Source organism: Acanthochromis polyacanthus, chromosome 21 (genome assembly GCF_021347895.1).
Source record: "Acanthochromis polyacanthus isolate Apoly-LR-REF ecotype Palm Island chromosome 21, KAUST_Apoly_ChrSc, whole genome shotgun sequence".
Classification (NCBI taxonomy): domain Eukaryota; kingdom Metazoa; phylum Chordata; class Actinopteri; family Pomacentridae; genus Acanthochromis; species Acanthochromis polyacanthus.
This window is the reverse complement of record NC_067133.1, coordinates 26,652,781-26,679,441: the sequence shown is the minus strand read 5'-3', so window position 1 is coordinate 26,679,441 and position 26,661 is coordinate 26,652,781. Positions and strand designations below refer to the sequence as shown.

At 39.7% G+C, this 26,661-nt stretch overlaps 1 protein-coding gene across 2 annotated transcripts; it reads right to left on the bottom strand.

Annotated features, from left to right (window-relative positions):
• Nucleotides 1–626: 626 nt before the first annotated feature.
• ciita (class II, major histocompatibility complex, transactivator) lies at nt 627–26,661 on the bottom strand. Of its 2 annotated transcripts, none has more exons than XM_022214376.2 (22): nt 25,338–26,661; nt 14,278–14,340; nt 13,468–13,503; nt 13,269–13,322; nt 12,405–12,506; nt 12,173–12,229; nt 9,841–9,891; nt 8,787–9,017; nt 8,143–8,193; nt 7,824–7,937; nt 7,667–7,726; nt 7,336–7,553; nt 5,332–6,656; nt 4,566–5,102; nt 2,718–2,897; nt 2,531–2,602; nt 2,345–2,425; nt 2,150–2,233; nt 1,928–2,011; nt 1,729–1,812; nt 1,272–1,355; nt 627–1,180 (listed from the first exon to the last, which is right to left on the bottom strand). In XM_022214376.2, the coding sequence occupies exons 1-22, from the start codon at nt 26,608–26,610 to the stop codon at nt 1,105–1,107; spliced, it is 4,917 nt and encodes a 1,638-aa protein (XP_022070068.2). In that variant the 5' UTR covers nt 26,611–26,661; the 3' UTR covers nt 627–1,104. The 2 variants fall into 2 exon arrangements, with proteins under 2 accessions (XP_022070068.2, XP_051797038.1); XM_051941078.1 differs by lacking the exon at nt 25,338–26,661 and adding an exon at nt 19,060–19,187.

The following is a 26,661-nucleotide window of genomic DNA, read 5'->3' as shown; positions in this document are numbered from 1 at the left end:
AGTGGTATGGCGTCACTGTAACGATGACTACAGCAAGTGAACACTACGTCAGCTGTTTGCTGACGATCACATGACCATGATCCTACTACAAATTCACTGCTGCGGACTCATTGGGACTTATCCGACCAAAATGAAACGGAACAATTGATTAAATTGTGGGGGTGTTTCCGAGTCCCATCAATTCCCGCCACCTGCTCCATGTTTAGGTCACGCCATTCAGTATCCGTACATAACGTACACACGCATAACACACACCTCTGCTCAGCACAAGGTCATTTTGTTTGTAGGTACATCTATATTAAATGGCCACATTATATGTTGCCATGATTTCTGATCATCAATAACTAATGAACAAATGTTGCATTTCTACAAAAAAAATACTGCATTTCTGACAATGCCATATTGAGGAATGTACAGCCTTGGTGGGGTACTGCGCTCTCTGAGTGCTTTTTTTGTTTATTTTTGTAATTCCATTCTCCGAACGATTCATGAACTTTCCATATAAAATGTATTTTTTTGTTTTACAAAGATGCATAGGAGTAACGTTAAACTACACAGTTACAGACACCAAGGTAGTGGTAAAGGTCAGTTTGCATCAAAATAAAGAACAGAAACCTGCAGAGAAGGAAGTGAAATGGAGTTTTTATTAAACTGATGAACTCAAGAAAATAGACAAACATATGTAGTTTACAGACACAGAAAGTGCAAACAAAAAATACTGTTTTTGTTCCAAAGAATTTGAATACAGAATAAAGGACCTTTCAGGTAATAACAGATATCTATGTACAACAGGAACAGATTGTGCTTAAACATTAAACAAATGGTGCAAATTTGCTGATTGAATTTGTACAAAGTGCCCCCACACACCTAGGCATAGATGAAATATAGTTTGCTGCACATGTATCAATTACAGTCTCAGAAACAGATAAAGCTGCAAATAAGCTTTTTTTTGTTGTAGTGCAATCTTAATACTCCCTGATTGTCAGTTTCTCATATGCATACATGTTTTGGAAAATGCATTGTGTGGTGTAAACGCATCCAGTATGCTTGGGATACATGCTAAAATAAGTTCATAAGCATGCAGAAAAGAGGTTTTATGGTATTCTAATTCAATTTAATCCGACTGTCCTGATGCTGAAGCCTCTCATAAACTCCGTATGGAATACACTGGTTCCACATCCTGCAATGAGATGACACAAAACAAGGTAAGAAAAAAGAACACACAACTGGAAAAAAGATATAATATGAAGTACCATGACATGAAAGCGCACCTCAAAGTCTTCATTTCATTGCAGTTTCTCAAACTGGCTCCCAAACTCTCCACTCCAGCATCTGTTAGCTTGTTGTAACTCACACTGCCAGACAGAATCGAGATAGAATAACTTCAGATGGGTTTTCACTGCATCTCTACTGAAGTCCAAACATATCCAGCATATCAAGGACTATGGAACAATACATCAACTGTAAATTAAAATCTTCCTTCATAAAATGTTTCTCTTGCTGATGTTCATGGTTCAGATTTTTGTTGTCGTGTGCTCAAAATCGCATTTCGTTTGATTCCTTTTCAAATATATAAAACGTGTAGCCTATGTGTATATTAAATGCATGTTTCATCAACAGTTGTGTTTTGTGCTGGGACACGAATAAAATCACAACAGGTTTTCCACATTGTGTCAAACAAACACACATAAGTATACACAGATGCAATAAAAAAATATGTTCTCTTACTCAAGATCAGTGAGGGAGGCCATGTGTGGGAGGGCAGCTGCTAAACTCTCTGCCCCTTCATCAGAAATCACATTGCTGTAAAGACTAGAAAAAACAAAGAGAGGGAGAGGGAAGTGAAATTATGTGGGTTTACAGTATGTGCCTTTTTTTGGGTGGTGTTGTGCAGGGGTGTACATGTGTGTGTGTGCACATTCTATACCTTAAACAGTGCAGTTTGGGCAGATCCTTCAGTGTGGCTGTCAGTTTCTTGACGCCTTGGTCTCCTACGCAGTTCTGTGACAGACTAGAAACCAGAAGGAGGAAATACAAACTTATAAGATGATGCTACTTTACCAAATATATGGCTTTTTTGTGCTGTGAGTTCAAATAGTTTGCTTTTCAGACTGAAGAAAGTAACAAAAAGGGGTCAGCATGCACTCACTTTAGTTTCTCCAGGGAACAGAGGGAAGCTAATGCATTAGCCAGGTTCTCTGCTTCTTTGTCCCCGATCTTACAGTCCTCTAGACTGAAAGAGAACATACAGAGAAGCGGTCAGATACTAGAAGCACATGCAGTCTCATAAACACAGAATATAATGCAATAAGAGACAACCAGGAATAAAGATGCATATACTTACTCCAAGTGCTGTAGGTTGGGTAGCCCTGGCAGGAGCTCCCATAGCTTAGGAAGAGCCAGGGGACCCCTCTCTGGACCGAGCCTAGAGGAAAAGACAATGTCATCATCATCGTTATCATCATCGTCATCATCATCGTCATAATTGTCACTGTCTTTATCATTGTCACTAAATGCCAGAGCTACTCACTCAAATTCCAGCTTGTGCAGCTCTTTGACGGCAGGCACCCCCTCTGCCAGGATAGACTCTGATTGGCTGGAACTGCAGTTGAGCAGAACATGCATTTTAATAACCAGATAGCTAAAGCTAACACTAGTATGTAGTAAAGTATATCTGAATGCATTTGTGTATGTGTGTGTGTGTGTGTGTGCATTACCTGTCTGAGAGCCTCTTCTGCACGTGTATCTTCACCAGCTTTTCCAGGTGCTCAATGTGACACACCTGTGTGGCTTTCAGAGGATGGATCTTAAACGTGGACACTGCGCCTTGTAGGAGCTCCGTTTCACCAGCCTGCTCCAGCTGCTCCCAGAGGGCAACGACGTCAGCAATGCATGCTCTACAAGGCACACAAAGAGGGTTGCTTTTATACATTGGTATCACTGCATGATGTAGAATGTTGATGGAGACCAAAACACAAAAGCAGGCTTTGCAGTTTTGCCAATGACTTCCAAATAGTGTAATGTTAGCTCCACTAATTGGACGAAAACACTGTCTTTGGTTGACTTTTTAATGTCCAGCTCCAGTTTCCATAAATACATCCATATAAATATGCACTCAAAACTAAAGCTGCAGGTTCTTTGTAAAATATCAGCAACTTCTCCAGCAGATGATCTATATAAAAGACGTGGGTATGAAAGGCGCTCTTGTATATCTGAGGAATTAATCATAGCATTGTATTTATGCTTTTTTAAACATGTCCACATGGAATAGTTAAAACACAGGATTACTGATCACATTATTGAATGTTGTGTTCTAATTAGGTATGCAACCTTAATTAATGTAATAATTAGCAACACCTGTGCCCACCTCATGTGTCATATAAAAATAGTCACTGTGAGAAACGTCAGTGTTGAGCTGATGCTAAACTCTAGTAGCATCCAGGATAGTCCTCCCCAAAGTGTTCATCTTGTGTTTATCATTATGTGATCCTCAGTCTTGGAAATCTCTGTAACTACTAACTAAACTAAATGGACATGCTCACGACTGAAACTTACAAATGGGTGCCAAAAACAAGACAACACCAGAACCTTTGATTCCTACAGTGAAGGGATTCTGTGGCTCTACTATTCTGTGGGAAACACTTTGCAGAATAGTTTGCCCCCACTTGTCCTACCAAATTAAACATTTTTAGGAGCTTTTGGAATGATGTGCCACAGAGCATTTTCCACCACCATCAGCAAAACACCAAATGAGGGAAAATCTTTTGGAAGACTGGTGCTGCAGTCGAGTGCCTGAGATATGTTACCCCAGTGCCAAGACAAATTGAAGTTGTTCTTGCAGCACATGGTGGCCCAGCACCTTACAAGGACTTTTTATGTTGGCTTTTCCTTTAATTTGCCACTGAATGTATGTTAGAACAGGTGAACTTACAGTTCAGCCCTTTCTTTGCACTTTTAGCTGTGTTCTTGGTTTTAGAAAGGCTACAAAAAGACAACATAACCCTTTAAAGCTTCAGACACTGACACAACCCATTTAGAACAGGGCTAAAACCAGTTATAAGGTCACAGTAAAATTGGAGATATGTGAAACTTTCCCAAATTTGCTGAAAAGACACACAGTGTGGGACCTTTAAACATCTTAAATGCTGCACATAAATCTGAATGTGCACCATTTATCATATGTTAATCTTTTCCACAAGGCAGTCAGTTCTGTTTTCAAACTGCTGATACACTATTTTAACCGTTGATATATTGCTTTTTATTTCTATTACTTTAAAATGATTAAAATGTATATACTTTATATAGTGTGATATTTAATATATATATTTTTTGAATCGTATTTTACCAGTCTGATGGTGAGCAAATGAACAGAAATTTCATTCAAATGTGCACCAACTAGTGTATGTTATGAATGTCAGTCAAGTGGCTAGTCTATTCCATGGCTTTGTCTATTAGGTCTGCAGACACACCTTAATAGGAATGACATGCTGTGATTGGATGATTGCTGTTTGGGGGAGGGGTTTGGCAAACACAACATACATAAAACAGCTTTTAGAATACACTACCTGTATGTGTTGATGTTGTTGAGGCCCACCAGAGCTCTGAGTCCACAGATCTGTATCCCAGAGTCCTCCAGATCCAAACAGAAGCTTCTACCTTCAGTTCCACCTCGTTTAACAGCGTTTTGTACCGTGAACACATCTGGCGGACTAAGTGGAACTCCCTGAAATGTCAAGAACTCCGGAAGATTCACTGCCAGGTGAGTCAACAGTCGTGTGTTGCCAGTGTTTCTGCTACTTTCATCACTCGTGTGACTTGCTTCATAAACACAATGGCAGGCCTCTAGAACCTGGGAGGAGCTCAGGTCACTGTAGGAGAGACCTTCCAGGTGTTTCATTACTGAAGCCTGCTTGGTGACCACCACATCTTTGAGGGTTCTCTCTGAGTGTAAGTGAAGCTTCTGCAGTTCTGTCCTGTTGTGGAACAGGAGGCCGACGACAAATCGCTGAGTGAGCTCGAGCTCCTCCCTTTGAGGCCGCCGCCGGCCCTTACCACCTGACTGGAAAGGGAGGGTCTGGAGAAAGGTCCGCTCTGTCACAGTTCTAGGAAACAGAAAGTGAGAGTGGGTCAGGGAATTGCAGAGATGCCAGTGGATTGAAAGTGAAACAGTACTCTTTCATTTTTAATCAAACAACACACTACAGAGAGCAGATATTATGACAGCTGAAAGTAATTTTAATCTGCATCAAGGCCTGTCTGCCACATTTTATTTTTTTATTGGTCATGGTAGCCAATTGTTTTCAAAAGAATCAGTAAATTGTTTATTGTTACCTTGACAAAGACAAATGGACCGCTGCCATGTAACTCTGAAGAAAAGGGTTCGCCCACAACAGAATGAGGTCATCATCAACATCAGTGTCTGTCCTCCCACTGTTTTCCTTTACTTCTCCCATCTCATGTTTGTCTCCTCTTCCTCCTCCCTCATTCTCACCATTTGAGACTAATGGCCTTTTCTTGAGGTGATGCGAGAGAACGAGTCCCATCCTAAGGCCAAATGCCTTGAGTTTACTGGGCACAGCTCGTCCTGTTGGAAGGATGGAAGAGTTTGATTTGACCCCTTCCCAGGCCAAAGAACTCAGCTGGGACAGCAACTCTCCTTCTTGTGTTCTATCTACTCCCTCAACATCATTCTTCATCTCCTCATCCATTTCGTCTACCTGGGTCTTTTTTGTCCTCATTGATCTTCGGCTGCCAGAGGAAGTGTGCTGCTGTTTTCTGGACTTTTTCTGATTGCTTCCGTCACACTTCTTCACTTGACAGCTATTTAAGATTTGGGTCTCATCTTGTACGGGTTGCTCTGGTGTTTGTGTTTGAGCTTCAGCACATGGGTTCTTCCTCTCTTTTTCCATTTTCAGACAAAGCACTTGATGACAGAGCCCAGTTAAAGTTCTTGGTAGGACCTCCAAACTTGCACACTGTTCCAAAACCAAGCACATCAGCCGACACAGACCAGGGTTCCAGCACAGGAGATGGAGGTAGCTGCTGCTTTTCAAACAGTCCAGAGCAGATGTTCTGAGGGCAGGATCAGTGAAGTACTGGGTCAGATATGTCTCTACATTTGTTGAAGTGAAGCCACACATCTCCAGGAGACTGTCTGTGCGCCGAAGTACCTGGAGGCCAGAGCCTCTGGGGCGGGTGGAGAGTAGAAGAGTGCAGCCTGGAAGGAGAACCCTCTGAAGGATGGCAGAGTATAACTGCTTTACTGTGAAGGTCTGTGCCTTATTATCTTTCAGCAGGGATGTCACCAAGTCTTTTTCTTGAGTCTGGAGTAGCATTTCATAGTCTCGCAACTCATTAAACCCGTCAAAAATGATGAGGACACGTTTAGGGGCTGCAAGGATTTGAGCGAACACTGCCTCTGGGTCCATGCAGGAAGGAGCATAGGAGGACAGGTTGAGTAGGAGTGTCTGAAGGCTGAAGGTGGGCTCCGTTAAAGAGAGTTGTTTGCCGTCCAATAAGAAGACAAAATCAAACTGCGGGATACAGTCTTTGGACCAGTCAAGACACAGCTTCTTAATCAGAGTAGTTTTTCCCATGCCAGCGTTGCCAAGTAGCAAAATGTAGCGTTTGGCTTTGTCATTTGAGCCTCCAAAGATCTGAGTGCAGAAGGATAAAATATAGCACTCATGAGTTTCACAAGCCAAATAAACAAACAGATGCATAGTATTAAATTTGTAAATGATATGAAATTTGGTGGTGTACAAAAAACATAATCGATGAATATTGTTTTTGTTGTTGTTATTTAACCCTCTCAACTCCAAGCAGTTTCTGTGTACTTTTAGCTTCTGCAACATTTTTACTCACAGTAGGCTAATTTTTCACTGCAACACAAAGTCTTGCATCTCTATTGTTTCAGGTCATAAATAATAATAACAAAAAAAAAAAACATCCAGCAATCTATTATCTATAGGCTGCTTAATCCTCATTAGGGCAAATAATTAATTGAGACATGAAGTATAAAGTGATTTTGATAAAACATCAGAATTTTCAGCTTTAATTTGGTTAAGTATACAGCACGTCACCGATGATTAGTTTAAAGACACTCTCACAGCTGAAAATGTGATGATTCCTTCTGTTTTTATCATTTCTGGCTCGGATAAAGACAATGTATCTTTCACAGTCATGGGTTGTGGGGTTCAGAGGGCTAATTTTAAGTTGTCCAATAAAACTCATAGCACTAGTTTCATCACGTGTTCTTTCAAACTTCACAACCTCTCATTCAAATGACCTATCTCAGTATGATCAGTCTGCAGCTCGTTCCATAGACACTCTTACCTGACTCTGTCCCAGCAAGCTTTTTTGCCGATCTGTATCTCCCATGATAACCAGCTCCTTTTCCAGGCACTTGTTTGTGTTTTTGCCAGAACGAAGAACCTCTCTTTGGCTCACTTGTACATCTACGTAATGCGAGGTCAGGCTGATACCCGTTTCCATATCCTGGCAGACTTGACTCATGTGGGCTTTGGCTTCCTGAATGTAGTCATTTACGCCTTCTGAAGAACAAATACAAAGGATATTCCAGCTGCATCTCCACAAAACATGACATTTTGTTCAGGGAATTGTAGATAAAATATAAATAAAGGCTTCAAAACACATGGTAACTTACGTGGAATATCAGGGACAGTGGGAGACTGAGGAGGAGGCGATTCCTTACACTGGGACATCTCTGAAATACAACAAATCATGATGTTTGAAACACGGCAATAACTCCGTAGGGATTTTACACACAAGGGAGGAAAATAAGACAGATAATTAACACTCACCAGTACTGGGGGAAAGAGGTGATGCACAGGGAGGACACATGGCTTTGCTAGCACTGTCTGACAGAGAACCTATCGGGGATGAACTCATTTGGACTGGTGCCACTGCACCACCCACTACAAACACAATGGAAAAAATAACAAACCATTAAAAAACAATTGCATTCAAGCACAGCAGTTGGTAAAGAATAGTTTCCAAAACTGGAATGGTGGAACCCTAACTAACAAACCACTGCCTGGGTAAGATCTCTACATATGAGCACATGTAAACAGACTCTTGCAAACACATTAAAATGACAAATTATTGAGTTTTTTTGCTCACCTGGAGAGAGTGGTGGCAGCCGACGTTTGCATGGTGGTGAGGTAGCAGGAACTAAATTAGAAACAGGGGTTATTATAATATAAACTGCTGATTCAATATGCTCAGTAAATATAAAATAATAAATAAAACTGACATATATTTAATACACTAAAACAACAAAAATATGACTGAAACAACAGTCTAAACAATTTAATATTATGAAAAAACAGATAATAGCTGGAAGAGGCTGAAAATGTAGCATTGTTTTGGCATCAAAAAATATGTTAATGTACGCTATCAGTCAAACGTTTGGACACACTTTCTCAGTCATATGAATGAGAAAGTGTGTCCAAACTTTTGACTGGCAGTGTATATGAAAAGTTTCTTATAGACAAAATATTTCAGGTATTTTACTTGCACACACATATATTTTCTAGATCTGTGCTTGCCATTTGTAACTGTATCTAAACCAAACTTTTTTTTAAGGCAGTCAAAATTGTATATCATCTGACTCCTCTTTCATTTCCTCAACACAGTCTCTTAGCCACAACAAAAACTGAACACCATAAGCTTCACAAACATGACTTTTTCAGGGCTGCTGCGCTGGAATGTGCTTGGTAAAATTTCAAAACTTTTAACTCTGTGTATGTGAATAATTAACTCACCAAATATGTATGTAGGTGCAGTAGCCGTGTTGGAGAGTGGAAGCCTAATAACAGGAGGAGGAGGAGACAGCTGGACCACCTGATAGCCTGCAGCGTCTGGGATGGTGATGATCTGAATGGGGAAGGGAGGCGCTGAATTGGAGGGATAGAGATGGACGATTCTTGGTGGTGGAGTGGTGGAGAGGCCACTTAAAGAATCTGTTGGATTTGGCGCTGATCCCACATCGGTTTCTGCAACCAGAGAAAGCATTCTTATCATTTCCAGCAAGTCTGTTTTGCTAACCTTGAGCCTATCAGAAAGAGAGCCGGAACAATGAAAACAAGCCGAAGGTTTAGTTTCTCATCAAACAACAAGTGATTTCTGTGTCAAAATGTTTTTGCAGATAGAGAGACTTGAAAATGTTGAGAGACCAGGAATATTTGCTGATTGCAATGGCATTCAGCTAATGGGTATCCTGTAAATAAAATGCTGGGCATCAAAAAAATCTGGTCAACAGCAGATGGCTAAGTGAGCTCGGATTAAACGTATGAAAGTCACTGTCAACACCTAGCTGCTAGTTCTGATCATACTGAGAACTAAATCTGACATCTAAAAAAGCACCGAAATGATCTGGAGGAAGTGGAGTGACTGAAAGTTCTTCTTTTGATTCATGAACACGACCTCTCATCTGGCATCCTCTAAAATAAACTTCCTGTTTTCTTGGTTTGTAATACAGTCCTGGAGAAGTCAAGCAAAACTCACCAGCATCACTTTCACCTATGAGTCAAGTGAACTGTCTGTAAAATGACATTCAATCTCTGAAGTACACATGCTCAGATTTCTGTTGTGGTCTGGTTAATGTATCTGTAACATCACAGCTGCATATAACACAAAGTTGGTGTTGACATTTGATTAATACATTGCTGTTTGCTTGCACACCCAAAATGCTGCAACAGTGATGTCACTCTTTCTCCTTAACTATCCTTTGTAGATTTTCACATCTGAGGCAAATTAATCTTTTAAAATGTTAACAGTTCACACCGAAAATGGCATTAAAAAGTCACAAAGACTCACCTGGAATGACAGATGTCGGCTCAGCCTGTACCTCTTTGGTTTTTGGTTGACCTAGAAGAGTTAACGAACCTACATTACAACATAGTTCTTAGCTTATTTCACATAAGACAATAAAAAACAGCCTGAACATTATACGTCAGACCAAAAGGTCATGATTACTTTTTAAAACAGCCTTTGAATGGAGATTTTTATAGTGAATCTTTATCGAAACACATTTAAATTCCTCAGCTTCTCAACAATGCATCTGGTGGCTATCTGAATTCATGCTGATATTGGGTTTTGATGCATTTCTCCAAGTTAATCAGGCAGCTACTGGTTTCCATTCATACTGTTTTCTCATTTTATATCTCACTGCTCATCTTGTCTCTCTTGACTCTCCCTTCACTCCAACCAGTTGAGGCAGACGTCTGCCCTCTCTGATCCTGGTTCTACTGGATCATTTCACCTGTTAAATCGAGTTTTCTTTTACTGACTGTTGCCAAAGAGCTTGTTTAAACAGGATCTTTGGATTTCTGGGTTTCTTGTGTTGACCTCAAAGCAGGCTGACAGGAGTGCACCAGGTGGAGGTGATGGGGCACACAGAGTTCTGGATAAGTTTTTTAGACTGATCCCTGTTTCGCTATGGTAACCACCAGTCCTTAGCGGCTGCAGCTTCCCCGTGGGGAGGTTTGCAGGGATGGATGGGGATGACTAGAGGTCCAGGAAGGACAGCGATATAGGACAAAAGAACTCCATTATGAATTATGAAGGATGAATAGATGTTTATGAGCCAGAGAGGGTGTATAATTGGGTTTTGTTCATTAAACTGAACTTGGAACCGAAAACAATGCATTTAAGTGAGACTATCAAACATTCTCTTAAACAAATTTGTTATTGCTACAGATAAAGTGCATTTGGCCTATTCATTAATAAATATAAATATCAAGTGAGCTGTGATGACTTATTTCCTGATTAGTCACTATAGTCACTATATGTGTGTGTTTTTTAACTATTTGAATTTCCATCTCCAATGAAATGAAATTGTACTTTTGAACTCTCTGTAACTGTAAATTAAATACTGTTGTATTGCATTAAAACCAAGAAATTATGCTTAAATATGTGCAACGTGTTGAAGGTATTTATTTGAGTCACAACAGCAATTCAATTAAATTTTACTACACCTCCATGGAACGCAGCTGTGACATGTGACGATCAGCGTAGGTTTGTCGGTCTGTCTGTCTGTCTGTTAGCAACATTACTCAAAACTGGACTAATGGATTTGGATGAAATTATCAGAGAAGGTCAGAAATGACACAACGACCACCTGATTAGATTTTGTTAGAGATGCAGCTCATAGTCTGGGTCCATGGATTTGTTAAAAATTTCTGTATTGCAATGGCATCACTGTAACTATGACAACAAGTGAGCGCTACGTAAGCTGCCTGTTGATGATCTCATGATTGTGATCCTACTAAAAATCAACCGCTGTGGACTTGCTGGGACGTATCCATCAGAAATGAGACAAGGAACAATTGATTAAATTGTGGGGGTGTTTCTGAGTCCCATCAATTCCTGCTGCCCGCTACACATTTATGTCACACAATTTGGTATCCGTACATAACGTACACATGCATAACACATGCCCATGCTCAGTGCAAGGTGATTTATTAATAAAGATTTCACATGTTGGGACCGATAAAATGACTGAGCAGCCTTGGCGGAGTACTGTGCTCTCTGAGTGCTTTTCTTTTTTATATAGCACCAATTCACAACATATATCACCTCATAGCACTTCACATAGTAAGGAGAAGATCTTACGAATGTTCAACAAAACTATTCATATGTAGTGAGCCAACACAACAGGTGGACTCTCCCTTAGTCATCACTGTGACTACTGAAGCAAACTCTAGGTCTGCTCAAGGATCATCCTAACATATATGAATGGAAACTAACAGCTGCCTGAAACTACACCAAATACATTTACACTTTTAAACAGTCAAAAAAATCTACTAAAGCAGAGTCAGAATCCGTGAATGATCTCAACTCTATTGAAATATTCTGCAGAGAATAATGCTCAGAATTGTTATAAGATTGTAAAACAGACAAAGGAACATGGTGGCTGTGTGACTATCATTCATTTATCCTCTGCTGACTCGAAGATTTTGTCGTTGCGTAACCTGGACTCTAGAATGTAATGCATGATTATCAAAAAAGTGATCAGAACAGCAATAAAACTTTGGTCATGAAGTCAGTCGATGGCCAACAGCAGAAAGTGAGGATTGTATGTTTCGCAACGGCCACATTTGAAGTGAAAACGTAGAAATAGTTAGAAATCAAAGCCTGGATTCATCACCTGCTACTTTCGGCCTTTTTCTTTTGGTGTTTTCAGTGGTGCACAGTGGCTGGGGAACTGGAGAGAGAAGATGTTAAATGTAATTGTGTTGCGAAAGTAAACAAAACTGGTAATTTAGTGCAGATTTGCATGGTTTTTTTTTCTGAAAATGACATTTTATGTGACAAAAAAGCTCTCTGTAAAGTGGAAGAGGTACAGAGCTTTGATTAGCCAGTTCTCTCTGGTTACCTACCTCTCTTTCTCTTTCTGCTGTTTTTGGTTTGTTTGTCTGTTTGTTGGTTTCTCTGCGGTTGGCTTTCCTGGCTAGGCACCTCGGCCGCCTTCTGAATGTCACCTGAAGTACAATTTAGAGGAAGTAAAAGAGTCAGTGAAGCAGTGAGTAGACACAGTACCAGAAATGACTGTTATTATCACGCATGCCAGCACTGAACTGAAAATCAACTCCGTGAAATATGTTTTTCTAGACAATTAAAGAAAAAAAGGGAAGTAGCACACACAGCATAAAACAATGAATTGAAAATGACACCGGAAAAGTTTTTCAATCATGTGTTTTGCTGGCATTGGTTGTATTTCCTTGTTGTTGGGGGTTTTCAAAATACCATACTGTTTCACCTCTTTAAAAAATCAAATAACAATTGACTTTTTTCCCACCGGTTCTATTTTTGTTTTGACTTATTAAAACCCAGCACTGTGAAAATTAAGGAAGTGTTCTCCTTGCTACAAACTGGGTTTCAGAATCATTGTGATAAAGATGACAAAATCCAGAAATTACAATGAAATTACACTAAGGAAACATTTAAATTCTGTATACTTTATAAAAGGTATAAAGAACAAATATATATATTCATTTATTTCTCGGTTCACAGTAAAAGATAAACAAATTTATCAAAGGTATGGGTCAATTATGGTCCAAACCATTCAGATTTATACATATATATATATATATATATATATATATATATATATATATATATATATATAAAACGATGCCTATAACATACCAAAAGAAAAAAGAGACTACAAACAGATTTACTTAACATTTGTTTTTAGTTCTGGGGGGCAAACAGTTGCAAAAATAACAAGAACTCATTCTTACTGCAGTAGTCATCCGCACAGTTCAACCAAGGATCATCAAAAAGCTTTTCCGTATCTAAATGACAAAATGCAGTGAATTAGACAACAGTCTATTTTTGCATACATGTGAGTTTCTATGTAAGTCATGTGACAGATCACTTTTATGTGTAACCTTACATACAATAAGTGAGCGTGTATGCAGAGGTCTGGTTGCAACTTACCGAGGAAGTCAATATTCAGATATTCAGTTAAATCATCTAAAACACAAAGAATAAACTTTATCAGACAACAGTTTTATTTCCTAACCTTCCATTTACATTTCAGATTATCAGCATTAATCAAGACAACAGTGGAAAGTATTTGGGAAAGTGATCTTCAAGTTGTAGAGGAGTACTAACTATGAATAACCAGAAGATGACCACACAACAGCACAACAAGCTAGAAATAAAACTTACTACAGCTGCAAACTGGAGTCACATAGGATTGTATTCTTTATTATTACTCCGACAAGGAACGCGTCGGAGTTATGTGACGATTGGTGTACGTTTGTTAGTCTGTGAATCTGTCTGTGCGCAACATTACTCAAAAGCGGACTAACAGATTTGGATGACATTTTCAGGGAAGGTCAGAAATGACACAAGGACCAACTGATTAGACTAACTATGGCAACAAGTGAATGCTATGTCAGCTGCCTGCTGACGATCATGATTGCAATCCTACTACAAATCTACCACTGCGGAGGGATTTTCTTGTCTTTTTCTGTGACAATATCAGTGTGTGTTGAACTTGCAAAATTATGTTATAGCTTCTGTTTTGTTTCATTCAACAGACTGTTGGAACTGACAAAGCCTACTTCTCTTACTTTGTCATTTCATCTGAGTTCTCATTGGCTCAGTCAGTTGCTGAATAAAAGGGATTTCCTCAGGGTCAGTTATTATAAATTTGTTTTTAGAACCCCAACACGCATTTCATGTTTCTTCACAATGCAGAAAACCTGTCAGGAACTTTTGAAAAGATGCAACAACACCAACCTGGTAGATCTCCAAATTCAGAGGGGTTAAAGGGGAAGTGATCTACTTCCTGCATCCTGGCATCTGAAAACACACACATGCACACAGAAAGAAAAAGAAAAGACTGTTGGTAAAATCCTTTAAAAAAATATAAATACCTATGCACAAAGAGCATAACGGCATAAAATACTACTCACAAGTTACCTGAACACTGTATTAAATGTATTAAACTGATCAGCTGCCTTTGTTTAGCAGCATCACTGCTGCCACAACTTTTTTTATCAACCTTTGCACATGTTCCCACATTAAGCTTCCTCTTTGCGCTTCCTGCAGCTCTATCAAAACGCATAGACGAGTAAAAGTAAATTCTTTAAGCAAATGCAATCTTCTAAATCAGTCAATATTTGATCACTGTCATATTGACACAAAAGAGCACTTTAAGTAAGAGACTTTCTTCATCTCAACAACAAAGAACATAACAGGAAACCAATCCTACTAATCGCATCAGTCTGTACCAAGGTTCTTCTTTTGGTTTTCATTTTTTATTAAACATGCTGATCATCGAAGACTTTCACGTATCAGATTATGTCTGTTATGCATCTGTTATAGGCTTACTTGTAGTTCCAAGAATTTCTAAAAGTAGAATGGCAGGCAAAGCCTTCAGTTATCAGGCGCCTCTCCTTTGAAACCAGTTCCCAGTTTGGGTTACTGCCCACAGCACTGGATGCTGTTACAAAACAAACATTCTAGCCCTTACATAAATGTTAGCTATTTAACTTGTTAAAATGTCGCAGTTCTCAATAAACAACATTTCCCATTCAAAGTCCTTTAGCCTTCAGCTTTTTTTTTCTCACAGTAAATCTCTATTAGCGGGTTGTTGCACCACCATCTCCGTTTTGTTTACATCTACTTCACCATGACATCACAGGAGGTGCTGCTCTGTTCCCTGACTACTCCTTCCTGTATGATCATCTTAATATTTACCTGCACTGCGGAATGCGCCATTGTTTTTCAATCATATGTATGTCTCAGATTCGAGAGAAGAACATCTGTGAAGTTTCTTTAAGGGTCTCTTTAACCCTTAAAAAGCCGGGACCGAGTATACTCGGTTCCCGCTTACTTGTACACACAGCCGAAACCGAACATTCTCGGCTCAACACGTGTGACTTGTTTATGATTGCAAATTAACATAAAATATGCACGCACCCGTATGTTTAAGTCGACCAATGGTAAGATATAAACATTGGCCCCAAATTTGCTTATTTCAAACAATAAAGCCGTATGAGCCGTTATAACGAAGCCGCAATTACGAAGCTTTTATCGGGCTTCAATGCTCATAAGCTGTTACTCCAGATATGTCACAAATCGAAGTGCAGTGGGCAGGATATTGTTTAAGACTACGTTCTGATGAGTACAAATAGAGAGATGAGCCAAACTAACTCATTTTTAAACACATTTATGTAATTGGGTAAAAAGCAAAAAAAAAAAACATTGATAATTGCAATAATGCTGAATATCAGATGCACCGATCAGTTGGTCCAACTGTACTCTCTAAATACAAGTCCACTGTTTGTATGTATGTTTGGTTGGACTTATAGTGCAGCAGAAATACAGAGTACAGTTGTACAGTGGTGATTCATGAGGCCTTTTCGAGGTGAAAGCTTATCAAAACCACAACTTCCTGTCTGAATCGATTTTTTTCTTGCATCTCTGTCACAATCATAAAAGACCCATGAAGGTAATAATTAAGTAGCAAATATAGAGCATAGAGAAAAGTAGTTTGGGAGAGTCAGGTGGGAAAGAATGAAGGAAGTGACCATGAAAAGGCAACAAAGAGGTTTCTGTTGTCAACGCCCAGATGCTTTAACCAGCAGAGAACTATTGTGCCACAGTTAATATTATAGTAACAGGTTTTTATCTTCATTCATATTGCTTGGAAGTGCGTCATAATCCTGGACTATTTTAAAGTGAAACTACACGCAGATGATCTTTGAAAGAAAGAAAGAAAGAAGGAAAGAAGAAAGAAAGAAAGAAAGAAAGAAAGAAAGAAAGAAAGAAAGAAAGAAAGAAAGAAAGAAAGAAAGAAAGACTGTCCTATTGCATCATGGCAAAGAAAACAATACAGTTGAATACAATTTGTACCCAACAGATTCGGATGAAAGCAACATTTTTAACTGATAAAGATTAAAGCCTGCTTTAAATTACTTACTGTACTACTGTGTACAGCTATTGTTAACCTGGGCTCTTGGCTCTTACTTTTCTCTTGGATAATTATAAAAGACACCTGAGTTAATACATTTGATCAGAAATGAAGTACAGGGGGCCGCACTGTGACTTGGTGGATAACACTTTGCCTTGCAGCTAGAAAATCCCCGGTTTGCGTCCCAGACTTCCAGGGATCTTTCTGCATGGAGTTTGTATGTTCTCTTTATTTATTTTTATTTAACCTTTATTTAACCAGGTTGGTCCCGTTGAGATACACTGACCTCTTTTCCAAGGGAAGCCTGACCAAGACAACAGCCAGAGGAACATTAAAATTATTATCTCTCTGTGCATGTGTGAGTTTCCTCCATGTACTCCGGGTTCCTCCCACAGTCCAAAAAACATTGTGAGGTTAATTAGTAATTCTCAATTGTCCGTCGATATGAATGTCCTGCGATAGATTGGTGAGCTATCAGGATGTCCCCTGCCTTCACCCTACGTCAGCTGGAATAGTCTCCAGCTCCTCGTGACCCTAATGAGGATTAGGCAATTATAGATAAAGGATGGATGGATGAAATCTAGGTACATGTGGAACTCGGGGCCTCTGTGATTAGAACGTCACGGATGTTGGTATGAATGTTTGAGGGAGTTTATACTTCAGTCTTTGAAAAAAAAAATGTCACCATGTAAATGCACTTGTCTTGTTTTTCCTCCACACTTTGACTCCCAAATCGGTTTAATCAAACAGGATAAAATGAGTTTTGAAACTTGGACCAAAGAGACACTGCTGGTACCAAGGAATGACAGGACAGCTTGTCTTGATGGCGGGTAACTTTTCCCCTTCACCTTGAGTACAAAGTACAATGAAACTAAAATGGCAGATGATCTAGAGTTGAGTAATTGCCAAAAAATTGTACCAAAACAGCAACACTAAAATGCTGCATTACCAGTAAAAGTAATATGAAAACTGCTAATCAAGTAAAAGTATGCAAGTATTAGCAGCAAAATGTAGTTAAAGTCCCTCTGACTGATGTATTATGGCTTCATTTGGGCGTCACTGCGTAGCTGTTCTATATACAGGGGCAGTAGATGTAGAAGAACAAACAAAGTTCTAATACATAAATCTGTTTTCAGTTTTGGGATATCTTATCTCGTCTTTGATTTTCGGTGAGTTATTGGATCATCTGAACATTTACTGATATGAAACGATATGATAAGTTTAGAAGGGGAAATCACTGTTTGTTGGAGCTGTTAAAGAATTCATTCCGAAATGTCACACTGCTTTTTGAAAGAAGGCAAAAGTATCACGTCACTGGTTTATATGTAATAAACTGTTGTTATACTACCCATTATGTAGCGCTGTCATCTAAAAGTAACTAAAGCTGTCAGAAAAACGTAGTCGATTGGAAGCACAACGAAGCACATTGAAATTATACTTAAGTACAATACTTTAGCTAATGTGTTTTTGTTTACCAGAATGTAGTTTCTGTTTACCACTGATCCAACAAATATATTCCTGTCTAAGTGAGTACACAGGCACCTCGATTTTACACTCAACTTTTCTTTTGGTTTGGGAATCAATTTATCTCAGGGTGCAGTGATCAGTTTGGACTTTCAGCTGATCACTTTGTCTGCGAATCAATAAATCTTGACTTTGTGCCTCATAGGATCAAAACAGAAAAAGTTTTCTCTTACATGAAGTGATTTATCCTTCGGGTTAAGGATGAAGGGTACACACTTGAACTAGTTCTACATTTTCGCAAACTTAAAGGCACTAGGGTGAATTCACTTCAGCTATGAGAAACTTGGCAGATTAAACAAAGCACCACAGCACGTTTTCACAGCAAAATCCTCATTAGAAAGTGAAAGACACATGACTGCATACAACATAAAATATTATCTAGGTGGAAAAGCTACACTCAGGAAAAGGCTAAGCTTAATACAGGAATGTGTGAAAATCCTTGTTTCTGAGCACATTCAGTAGACTTCTACACATATGGCCACCACCTCACTGTCTCCTAAGCAGTGCTTCCTAGCAGCTCTATCATTCAAGTAGCTTGGAAACCCCCCCAAATGCCCTTTTGATAACAACTTTCCCTGAAACCGCCTCGTCTTATTGATTCATGCGACATTTCAGCACACGGGGGGCCACACTGGTGGGCACACCCACACCAATGCGCACAGTGGCGCAGGTGAAATGCAGCTGGTTTGCGTGATGAAGGCTGCAAGTTTCAGGTGTAAACACATATGAAACATCGCACTGAAAAAAAAACTTCGACACTTATCAAAACTAATATCAATGTAGATGGTACGTTAAGATTATCTGAAGTTACAATAAAACAAACCAAAAAAAAAAAACAGGCGCATTTCTGCAAACACCATCCTAATTATCTCAAGTAAAGTCATAAAGAAGAAAAACATTACTACAGAGTTACATCATTCATTATAGAAGCTTTAAATCTCAGCAAAAATGTTTCATATATTACCAAATTAATAAGTGTGAACAGAAGGGAAACCCCCGACATCTTTGTGTATCCATGTAGGCGCATTTTGGATAAGTGCGCCCACAATGTGCCATCAGGAGAGAATATTTCTGCCTACCTGACAGGTCTCTCTGTATGATGCTCAGTAGCGTAAATCGGTCTGCTGTATGTTTCCAGTGCGGTAAAGTCAAAGCCTATATCCTCAAATGACCTACGCATCCAGCGAGCAGGCAAAAGCTGCTCCGATAAAACTCTGCTTTTGCTTTCACTTTGCCTTCACAAAGGACGCCAAGCCTGGGACGCAACGATGTGCAAGGTGAGGGTCCAAACCAGCAGGAGGCAAAACAACAGCTTTCATTTCAGTGTGTTCATGTAAAGACGGAGGAAAAAAAGTTCCCCATCCACACTGCACAGGTGACCAGTTCAAAACGGCAAAAAAAGAAGAAGGTTGAATGCTTGTATATTACCATATTCATTTGCTCAAATATTCACTGCATACTCAGACATTACATGGTGTCCACATAAAAATGTGCTGTTTTTTATTTACATAATGGTATTTCATTATTTTTGCTGCTTTTGACTGTATTGTTAGACTATTTTTGCTGTATTTAAATCAGCAAAAAAAAAAAAGAAGCCATTTCTTGAATACATGTGCCATTTTCTGAAAGACACACACATATATGGACTAAAAAAGGATGAATATATTTAAAAACGTTGTAAATGTTTTATCATTCTGAACGAGTTTAAACTGAGATGGAGAGCGGAGCTCCCACCTTTCCTGCCTTATATTCCCTGAAACTCCCATCCTGGCAGCACAGTGGAGTAGTGGTTAGCACTTTTGCTTTGCAGCAAGAAGATCCCCGGTTCAAATCCCGGCCTGGGATCTTTCTGCATGGAGTTTGCATGTTCTCCCTGTGCATGCGTGGGTTTTCTCAGGGTACTCCGGCTTCCTCCCACAGTCCAAAAATATGCTGATACTCTAAATTGCCCGTAGGTGTGAATGTGAGTGTGACTGTTTGTCTGTATATGTAGCCCTGTGACAGACTGGTGACCTGTCCAGGGTGTCCCCTGCTTTCACCCCAGTCAGCTGAGATAGGCTCCAGCACCCCCCGCGACCCTAGTGAGGCTAAAGCGGTGTATAGAGAATGGATGGATGGAAATCCCATCCTCAGTATGGTGTATTTTGTCGCATCCTGCTACATCTGACAGTAATTTCCAAACTAAATTACAATCAGATTGTGTCACTGGTATACCTTTGTCTTCAACACAATGAGCTGAAGTGCTTAAACATGCTTCAAAATACATGACATTATGTCAGATGCTGAAAATAATGCGAGGCCTGCATCCCACACAACATACTGAAGACAACTGGTATTCCCCATATTATGATGTGGTTGTGAATTAAAAAGGCACACTGATGCTGCGGAACTGTCCAAATGTTGAACATCTTGTTTGATCCTCTTAATATAAGCATCAAGCCTTGCCTGTTGTAGACTAGTTGTGAACACAGGCATTGCACAGACAGACATTGCACATAGCATTATAGCGCTGCTTCTCCTATTAGTCAGACAGATTTAGATTTACTGACTCAAAAACAACAAAAAGCAAGTGTGGAGAACTGGTGTAAGAACTTTATAGACTTCTATGAATGCAACAGGCTGCTCCAAGTCTGCAAGATGACACTCGAAGACAAGATGATTCCTCGAAAGGGTTATTATTGATGAAATATTAAGATTTGAAGCTCAAGCATAAGAGATGGTTTGTTCAAGGACCATCAGAAAGTTGAAAATGTTCCATTTCTCTCTATTCTTACGATTCTGGCTGATAAATCAGCATAATTTGTGTGATCTTTTTAAAAAAGAAGTCATGCCCTTTTAAACCAGCCATGGGTGTTCACGTCTGCCTTGAGAGAGCATGAACTACAATCCATCCATTATCTATACAATGCTTACTCCTCTGTAGTGTCGCAGGAGGGCTTTAGTCTATCCCAGCTGACCTAGGGTGAAGGCAGGGAACACTCTGGACAGGTCACCAGTCTGTCACAGGGCTACATATACAAACAATAACACTCACATTCACACCTACAGACAATTTAGAATCCCCAATTAACCTCAGCATGTTTTTGAGCTGTGTGAGGAAGCTGGAGTACCCGGAGAAAACCCACGCATGCACAGGGAGAACATGCAAACTCCATGCAGATCCCAGGCCGGGATGCAAACCAGAGATCCAATAGCTGCAAGGCAACAGTGCTAACCACCACCAACACTGTGCAGGCCAAGTGCATAAACTGATTTTATATTAATATTAGAGCTATATTAATACAATCATAGCTCTAAAAAATAATTGTTTAGGGAAACAACCGAAACAAAAGTTTGTTTTCTTGCTTTTTTTAATGTCCAAGTACGTACACAACATACAAGGAATTTGGTTTTGGCTGTCGGTGTCACTCTATGTATGAGGAAAAGAGAACTATAAAATAACTATAAAATATATAAATAGATATTCACACATCTAGAAAAGAATATATGTATATGGTAGTGCAAAGTGACAATTGCTAAAGTGAGAATAGTGCCAAAAGCAAAAAAATATTGTTCATATTGCATGCATCACTTCTCTCTCTCTCTCTCTCTCTATATATATATATATATATATATATATATAGTTAGAATTCATAATATTTTTTTATTTCACCTCAGTATAGAAAATATTTATTATAAAGAATTATTATCATTAAGGGCTGCACAGTGATGTAGTGGTTAGCACTTTTGCCTTGCAGCAAGAAGATCCCTGGTTCAAATCCCGGCATGGGCCTGGGATCTTTCTGCATGGAGTTTGCATGTTCTCCCTGTGCATGCGTGGGTTTTCTCTGGGCACTCCGGCTTCCTCCCACAGTCCAAAAATATGCTGAGGTTAATTGATTACTCCAAAATTGCCCGTAGGTATGAATGTGAGTGTGACTTTTTGTCTGTATATGTAGCCCTGTGACAGACTGGTGTCCTGTCCAGGGTGTCCCCTGTCTTCGCTCGAGTCAGCTGGGATAGACTCCAGCCCCCCTGCACCCCTAGTGAGGATGAAGCGGTGTATAGAGAATGGATGGATGGATTATTATCATTAATATTCTCACCTCCCTCTTTATTTAAAATATATTTTATTCAACATGTAGGCTCTGCTTTGTTTCTGTTCAGTGCTATGTGAGTACGGGATCTGCAGAAAAAAGGCACACATGTTCATCTTTGGCTTTTAAAAAAGAAACCAAACTACCAAAGAATAGACAAACAACTCAAGAGAGACAAAAAAAACCCCACAAAATGATAAAAATAAGACAAAAAACACAAGTGAGACAAAAACAAAACACAAAATGTCAAACGCAAGAAACACAACAACAAAAACACGAGACAAATGATAAAGGTTAATGTTAAAGGTTAATGAACTGTCTTTTCATATTCTGAACAAACTGATTTCTTCAGAAAAATAAGTGCAATTTCAGCAATATTATGCCTCAGTTCATCATTTACACAACTTTTAGATCACAGTGTGTCTACAATATAGTATTTCACAACTTGTCAAGATCTAGAAGGGATTTTAAATTTACATTCATTTCCACATCTGTGTAGTATTCCTGACCACCACACCACATGAACTAAATTTGAACTGTTAAGGAAGCAGGTTAAGTTATCCCCTGCCGTGTAAATGTAGAAAATTTATACAAAAATATACGTAAAAGTTGTGGCAGTGCAGTGGACCAATTTAAAAAAAAAAAAAGCAGTTACTTTTATTGAAAAATTACAGCGAATTTTGTCTCTGTAATTTTTACACATTGCAAAGTCATCCCGGGGACCGGATTGGACCCACCGGTGGGCCGACTTTGGCCTGCGAGCCGTATGTTTGACACTCCTGCTTTAAAGTGTCTAAATTCATTGTGAGAAACAAAAAATCCAACATGAGTGCCACTGAGTCAGTACCCTGTTCTTAAATTCTGGCAGTGGATAATTGTATTTTTGCAGAACATCACAAGTGAAGTTACATTCTGATCTTTTAGATATTACATGCCATCACGTCATCATTTTGTTCTATGAGACGTTTGTGTGAACTTTTGCCATGAGTTGCATGTAAATTCTATGAGATCACAGACCCCTTAATGTTTGATCACCAAAATATTATCAGATCCTTGAGTCCAAGTGGACGTTTGTATAAAACTTGAAGAAACTCTCTCAGAGCACACCTGAGATAATCATTGGAGTGGGACACGGAACAAAAGCCAGAAATGTTTCAGCCATGACTGTTGCCACGGCGAAGGCAAAACAACATGCCACCCTGACCATTTGTTGGTATGTACAAGGAAGCTACGGTGGAAAGTACCTGCTCTACCTGATTACCAGATTCAGTCAGATACACATTGCACCACACTGAGTCATGCCAATTATACCAGCTTATCCACATGGTGATATAACGCTGGCAAAGGGTCATTATAAAGCATAAACATGTCGCGCATACAAGCACGCACAAACATACAATCTTTCCTGAGAGGTTTTGTGTGTTCTTAACAAACACACACATAAACACAAACATATTAGATTATTTATTTGGTTGAAACTTAACCAAACCTTAAACCAAGTCTTCAAACTAAAAATGAATGATTTACTTAACAGAGACAGAAGTTGACTGTCTGTGAGGCGACCCCGTATCTCCCTCTTTCTTTCTCGTTAATGAAAATACAAAATTGTCTTTGCAGTGTTTTAAATCAGAACAAAAATCTTGCCATTATTGTCGATCTGTATCACTCCAGGAACAAGGAAATCATGCAAAGAATTTCAGTTACCAGATCCACAAAATTACTCATTAATTAGGTCGATGGAGAGCACAGCAGGTCACACCTGCATGCCTGAAACTTAAGCCCTGCCTTTGTGAGCCACACAACAGTTATCTACACAAAGCTAAACATTAAGACCAGATCCTTTGCCAAAACTGTATGTGATGGCAGTTTCACACCAGACAAAGTCCATCATGACAGCTGACACTCGCAAAAAAACAAAAAAAAAAAAAAATCAAAGATGAACCTTTTGTGCTCTTACATGTCTGTGTCTCCATCTGCCCGAGGTTCACTAAAACCTCAAGCTAAAGCTGATAATTAGACGCTATGTTTGAATATTTTAAAGAAATCACTGCTTTGTTCATCTTACTTTGGTCATCTGGTGGACACACCTTCATTGCTTTTTGAAATTTGCATTGCTTTCCACATTGTAGATCTATACTGAAGATTAACACTTTTGTGTTTACAACATAATTGTATTCTTTTAGAGTTTTGGTGTCTTCAGTATTAATCTACAATGTATAAAATAGTGCAATAAAAACCACTGAATGAGAAGGTGTGTCCAAACTTTTCACTGGTAGTGTATTTCCTGAACAGGCATGCAACAAAGGCCTCCTTTCATGTGCTTTGCACTTCATTCGTTACCTTTTTCTGTCCTTTCACTTCAGTTTTGAGGCTGTTTTTCTTTCTTTTTAAACATTTTAATGCAAAATGCAAAACACTTTAAAGTCACGAATGTGCAATGCAAATGACCTCACCTGCCCTCACCTAGTTCTCCACTATTACTGCATTCAGAGTCCCTTCATTTCTATTCAGTACAACTCATATGCTGTGTCGCACCAGGAAATATTTAGAAAACGCCCTCCAGGGTTTGGAAAACATTCAGGAGAGAGGTTGGGTCTGTGGCTTCCCAGTTTGTTTTGGTGCTGGTGTGCTCAAACTGAAAGTGAAACTAAGGCACACCCCTATCTGGAAATCTTGTCTCGACTGCACCCTAAACACCAAAAATAATGCACTCTGCTGACTCAGTTGCCAAAACATTTAAATGGAAAGCACCTAGAGATCTGGCACAGAAAACAAGTTTAAAAAAAAAAAAAGTTACTTTCTGTTTTGTGGTGGTGCTCAGGCATGATGAGGCTTTGAGAGTATTCCTGCAAACCCTGGCATTTCATGTAAATTAGATTTTAGGATTTGACTCGATAAAACTTTCTCTTTCACTCTCCATCATTTATATTGCACTTTTGCATGTCATTTCCATTTTGCCTTCTCTTTCTCTCCTGCTGTTTGTGTATTTTCCTTTCCCTCCTTCTCCCTCTATTCCCTGCTCATTGAACAGTCCAGTGTTTGTTGTTATCTTATTTGTTGTCTGTCTGTCACTGTCTCTCTCCCCGCCCCTAAACCCAGTGCAGGTGCGAGGCAGATAGCCGCCCTCCATTCACCTGCTTCAACTTAAATGGACTTTTTCCTCCTTGTTCAAAGGAAACCCTGCATTCATTTGGCTGCTCTCTACCATGTAACATTGTAAGGTTTTGACTTTAGCATATAAAATACTAATAGGATGATAAGCGATGCTGATGATAACTTACCCCAGTGTGAATCCATCTTCTCATGGATGTCTGTAATTCCATCTCCACTGCACGTTGTTGCACCAAATCCAGTCGTGGAAGCATTTTCAAGCTCATCTGTCACCCCTACTGCCATGCAGCAATCTGTGTTTAAATAAAGTGAGTAATCTTGCCTGATAGTTTGAGTTTCTTCAGGTGTGCATGAAGAGAGAAAATGTGTAGAAGTGTCTTGTGTGAGGCCAGAATTTGCATTGTATTGTGCGTCTTCAGTCAAAGAAAACAGGTCATCTGCTGCGTTGGTGGCCCTCTCAGCTGACCAGTAAGCATCCAGGTGGCCTTCCAGCTTGTCTGTGATGTTGTTGTTTGCGTCTGTTGCTGCACAGGCCTTAACAGATGAGGAGCTTCCTGCTGCTCCAAATATATCAGAATCATCAGAAGTTTCCCAGTTGCTGAGTTGAGAGAAATGAAGGCCTTGTGGTGCGACAGAAGCTCCCTCTGCATCCAGTGGGAAGCCGTCTGGAAACGTCCCAGCGCACTCGTCAATTGCCCTCAGAGCAGCTGCAAGCTCCGTTTCCCCGTCCATATCCGAGGCAAAGCATTGTGCTGCGCTCTCTGTTGACTTGTTTTCACTTGTTGAACAGCCAGTTATACAAGGAACCAGGGCTGATAACATCCTCCCTCCTCTGTCCCAGTGCTGCCACAGAGGGACAGCTATTCTCCGAGCTGCCTCGTCTACCTGCCCTAACCACTCCTCCCCATCCTCCAAAATCCCCTCAAGTATTCTTTCATTATCACTTTCAGGCTTCTGCATTAGTTCTGCACTTCTTAGCAGTTCTGCTTCTTCATCACTCAATGTGAGGGTGCAGTTGTAGTCAGATATTGCTGTTGTAGAAAGCAGCGTTTGATTGAGGTAGTGCTTGTCCATCAATTCCTGAATATTGCTGTGAATAATTTGATATTCATGTAGGTGATTAATTTGTGGATTGTATTCTGTGCTGTTCTGTTCATCCATTGACAAAACCGTCTCAAATGTGGACCCACATTTACTCACTAGGCTGTGATCTTCTTGGTTGAGGTGAAGGTAGGAGTTGGGTCCCTGAAAATCACATCCCGGTGTACATGCTGAATCTGCTGCGATCCCATCAGTAAGTCGATGCAGACTCAGGCTCTTGCTGTAGGCTTCTGAGATGATCCCCTCCTCCACCAAAGCCCCCAGTAGATCCTGGACCTCAGCGGGAGAGGACATGGTCAGAACCAGCCTCACTTTGTCCAGAACCTCCTCAAACTGAGTCATAGTGGTGACATCGGCTTGAAAGGTCTTGCAAAAGAGGCACCTACTAGTAGA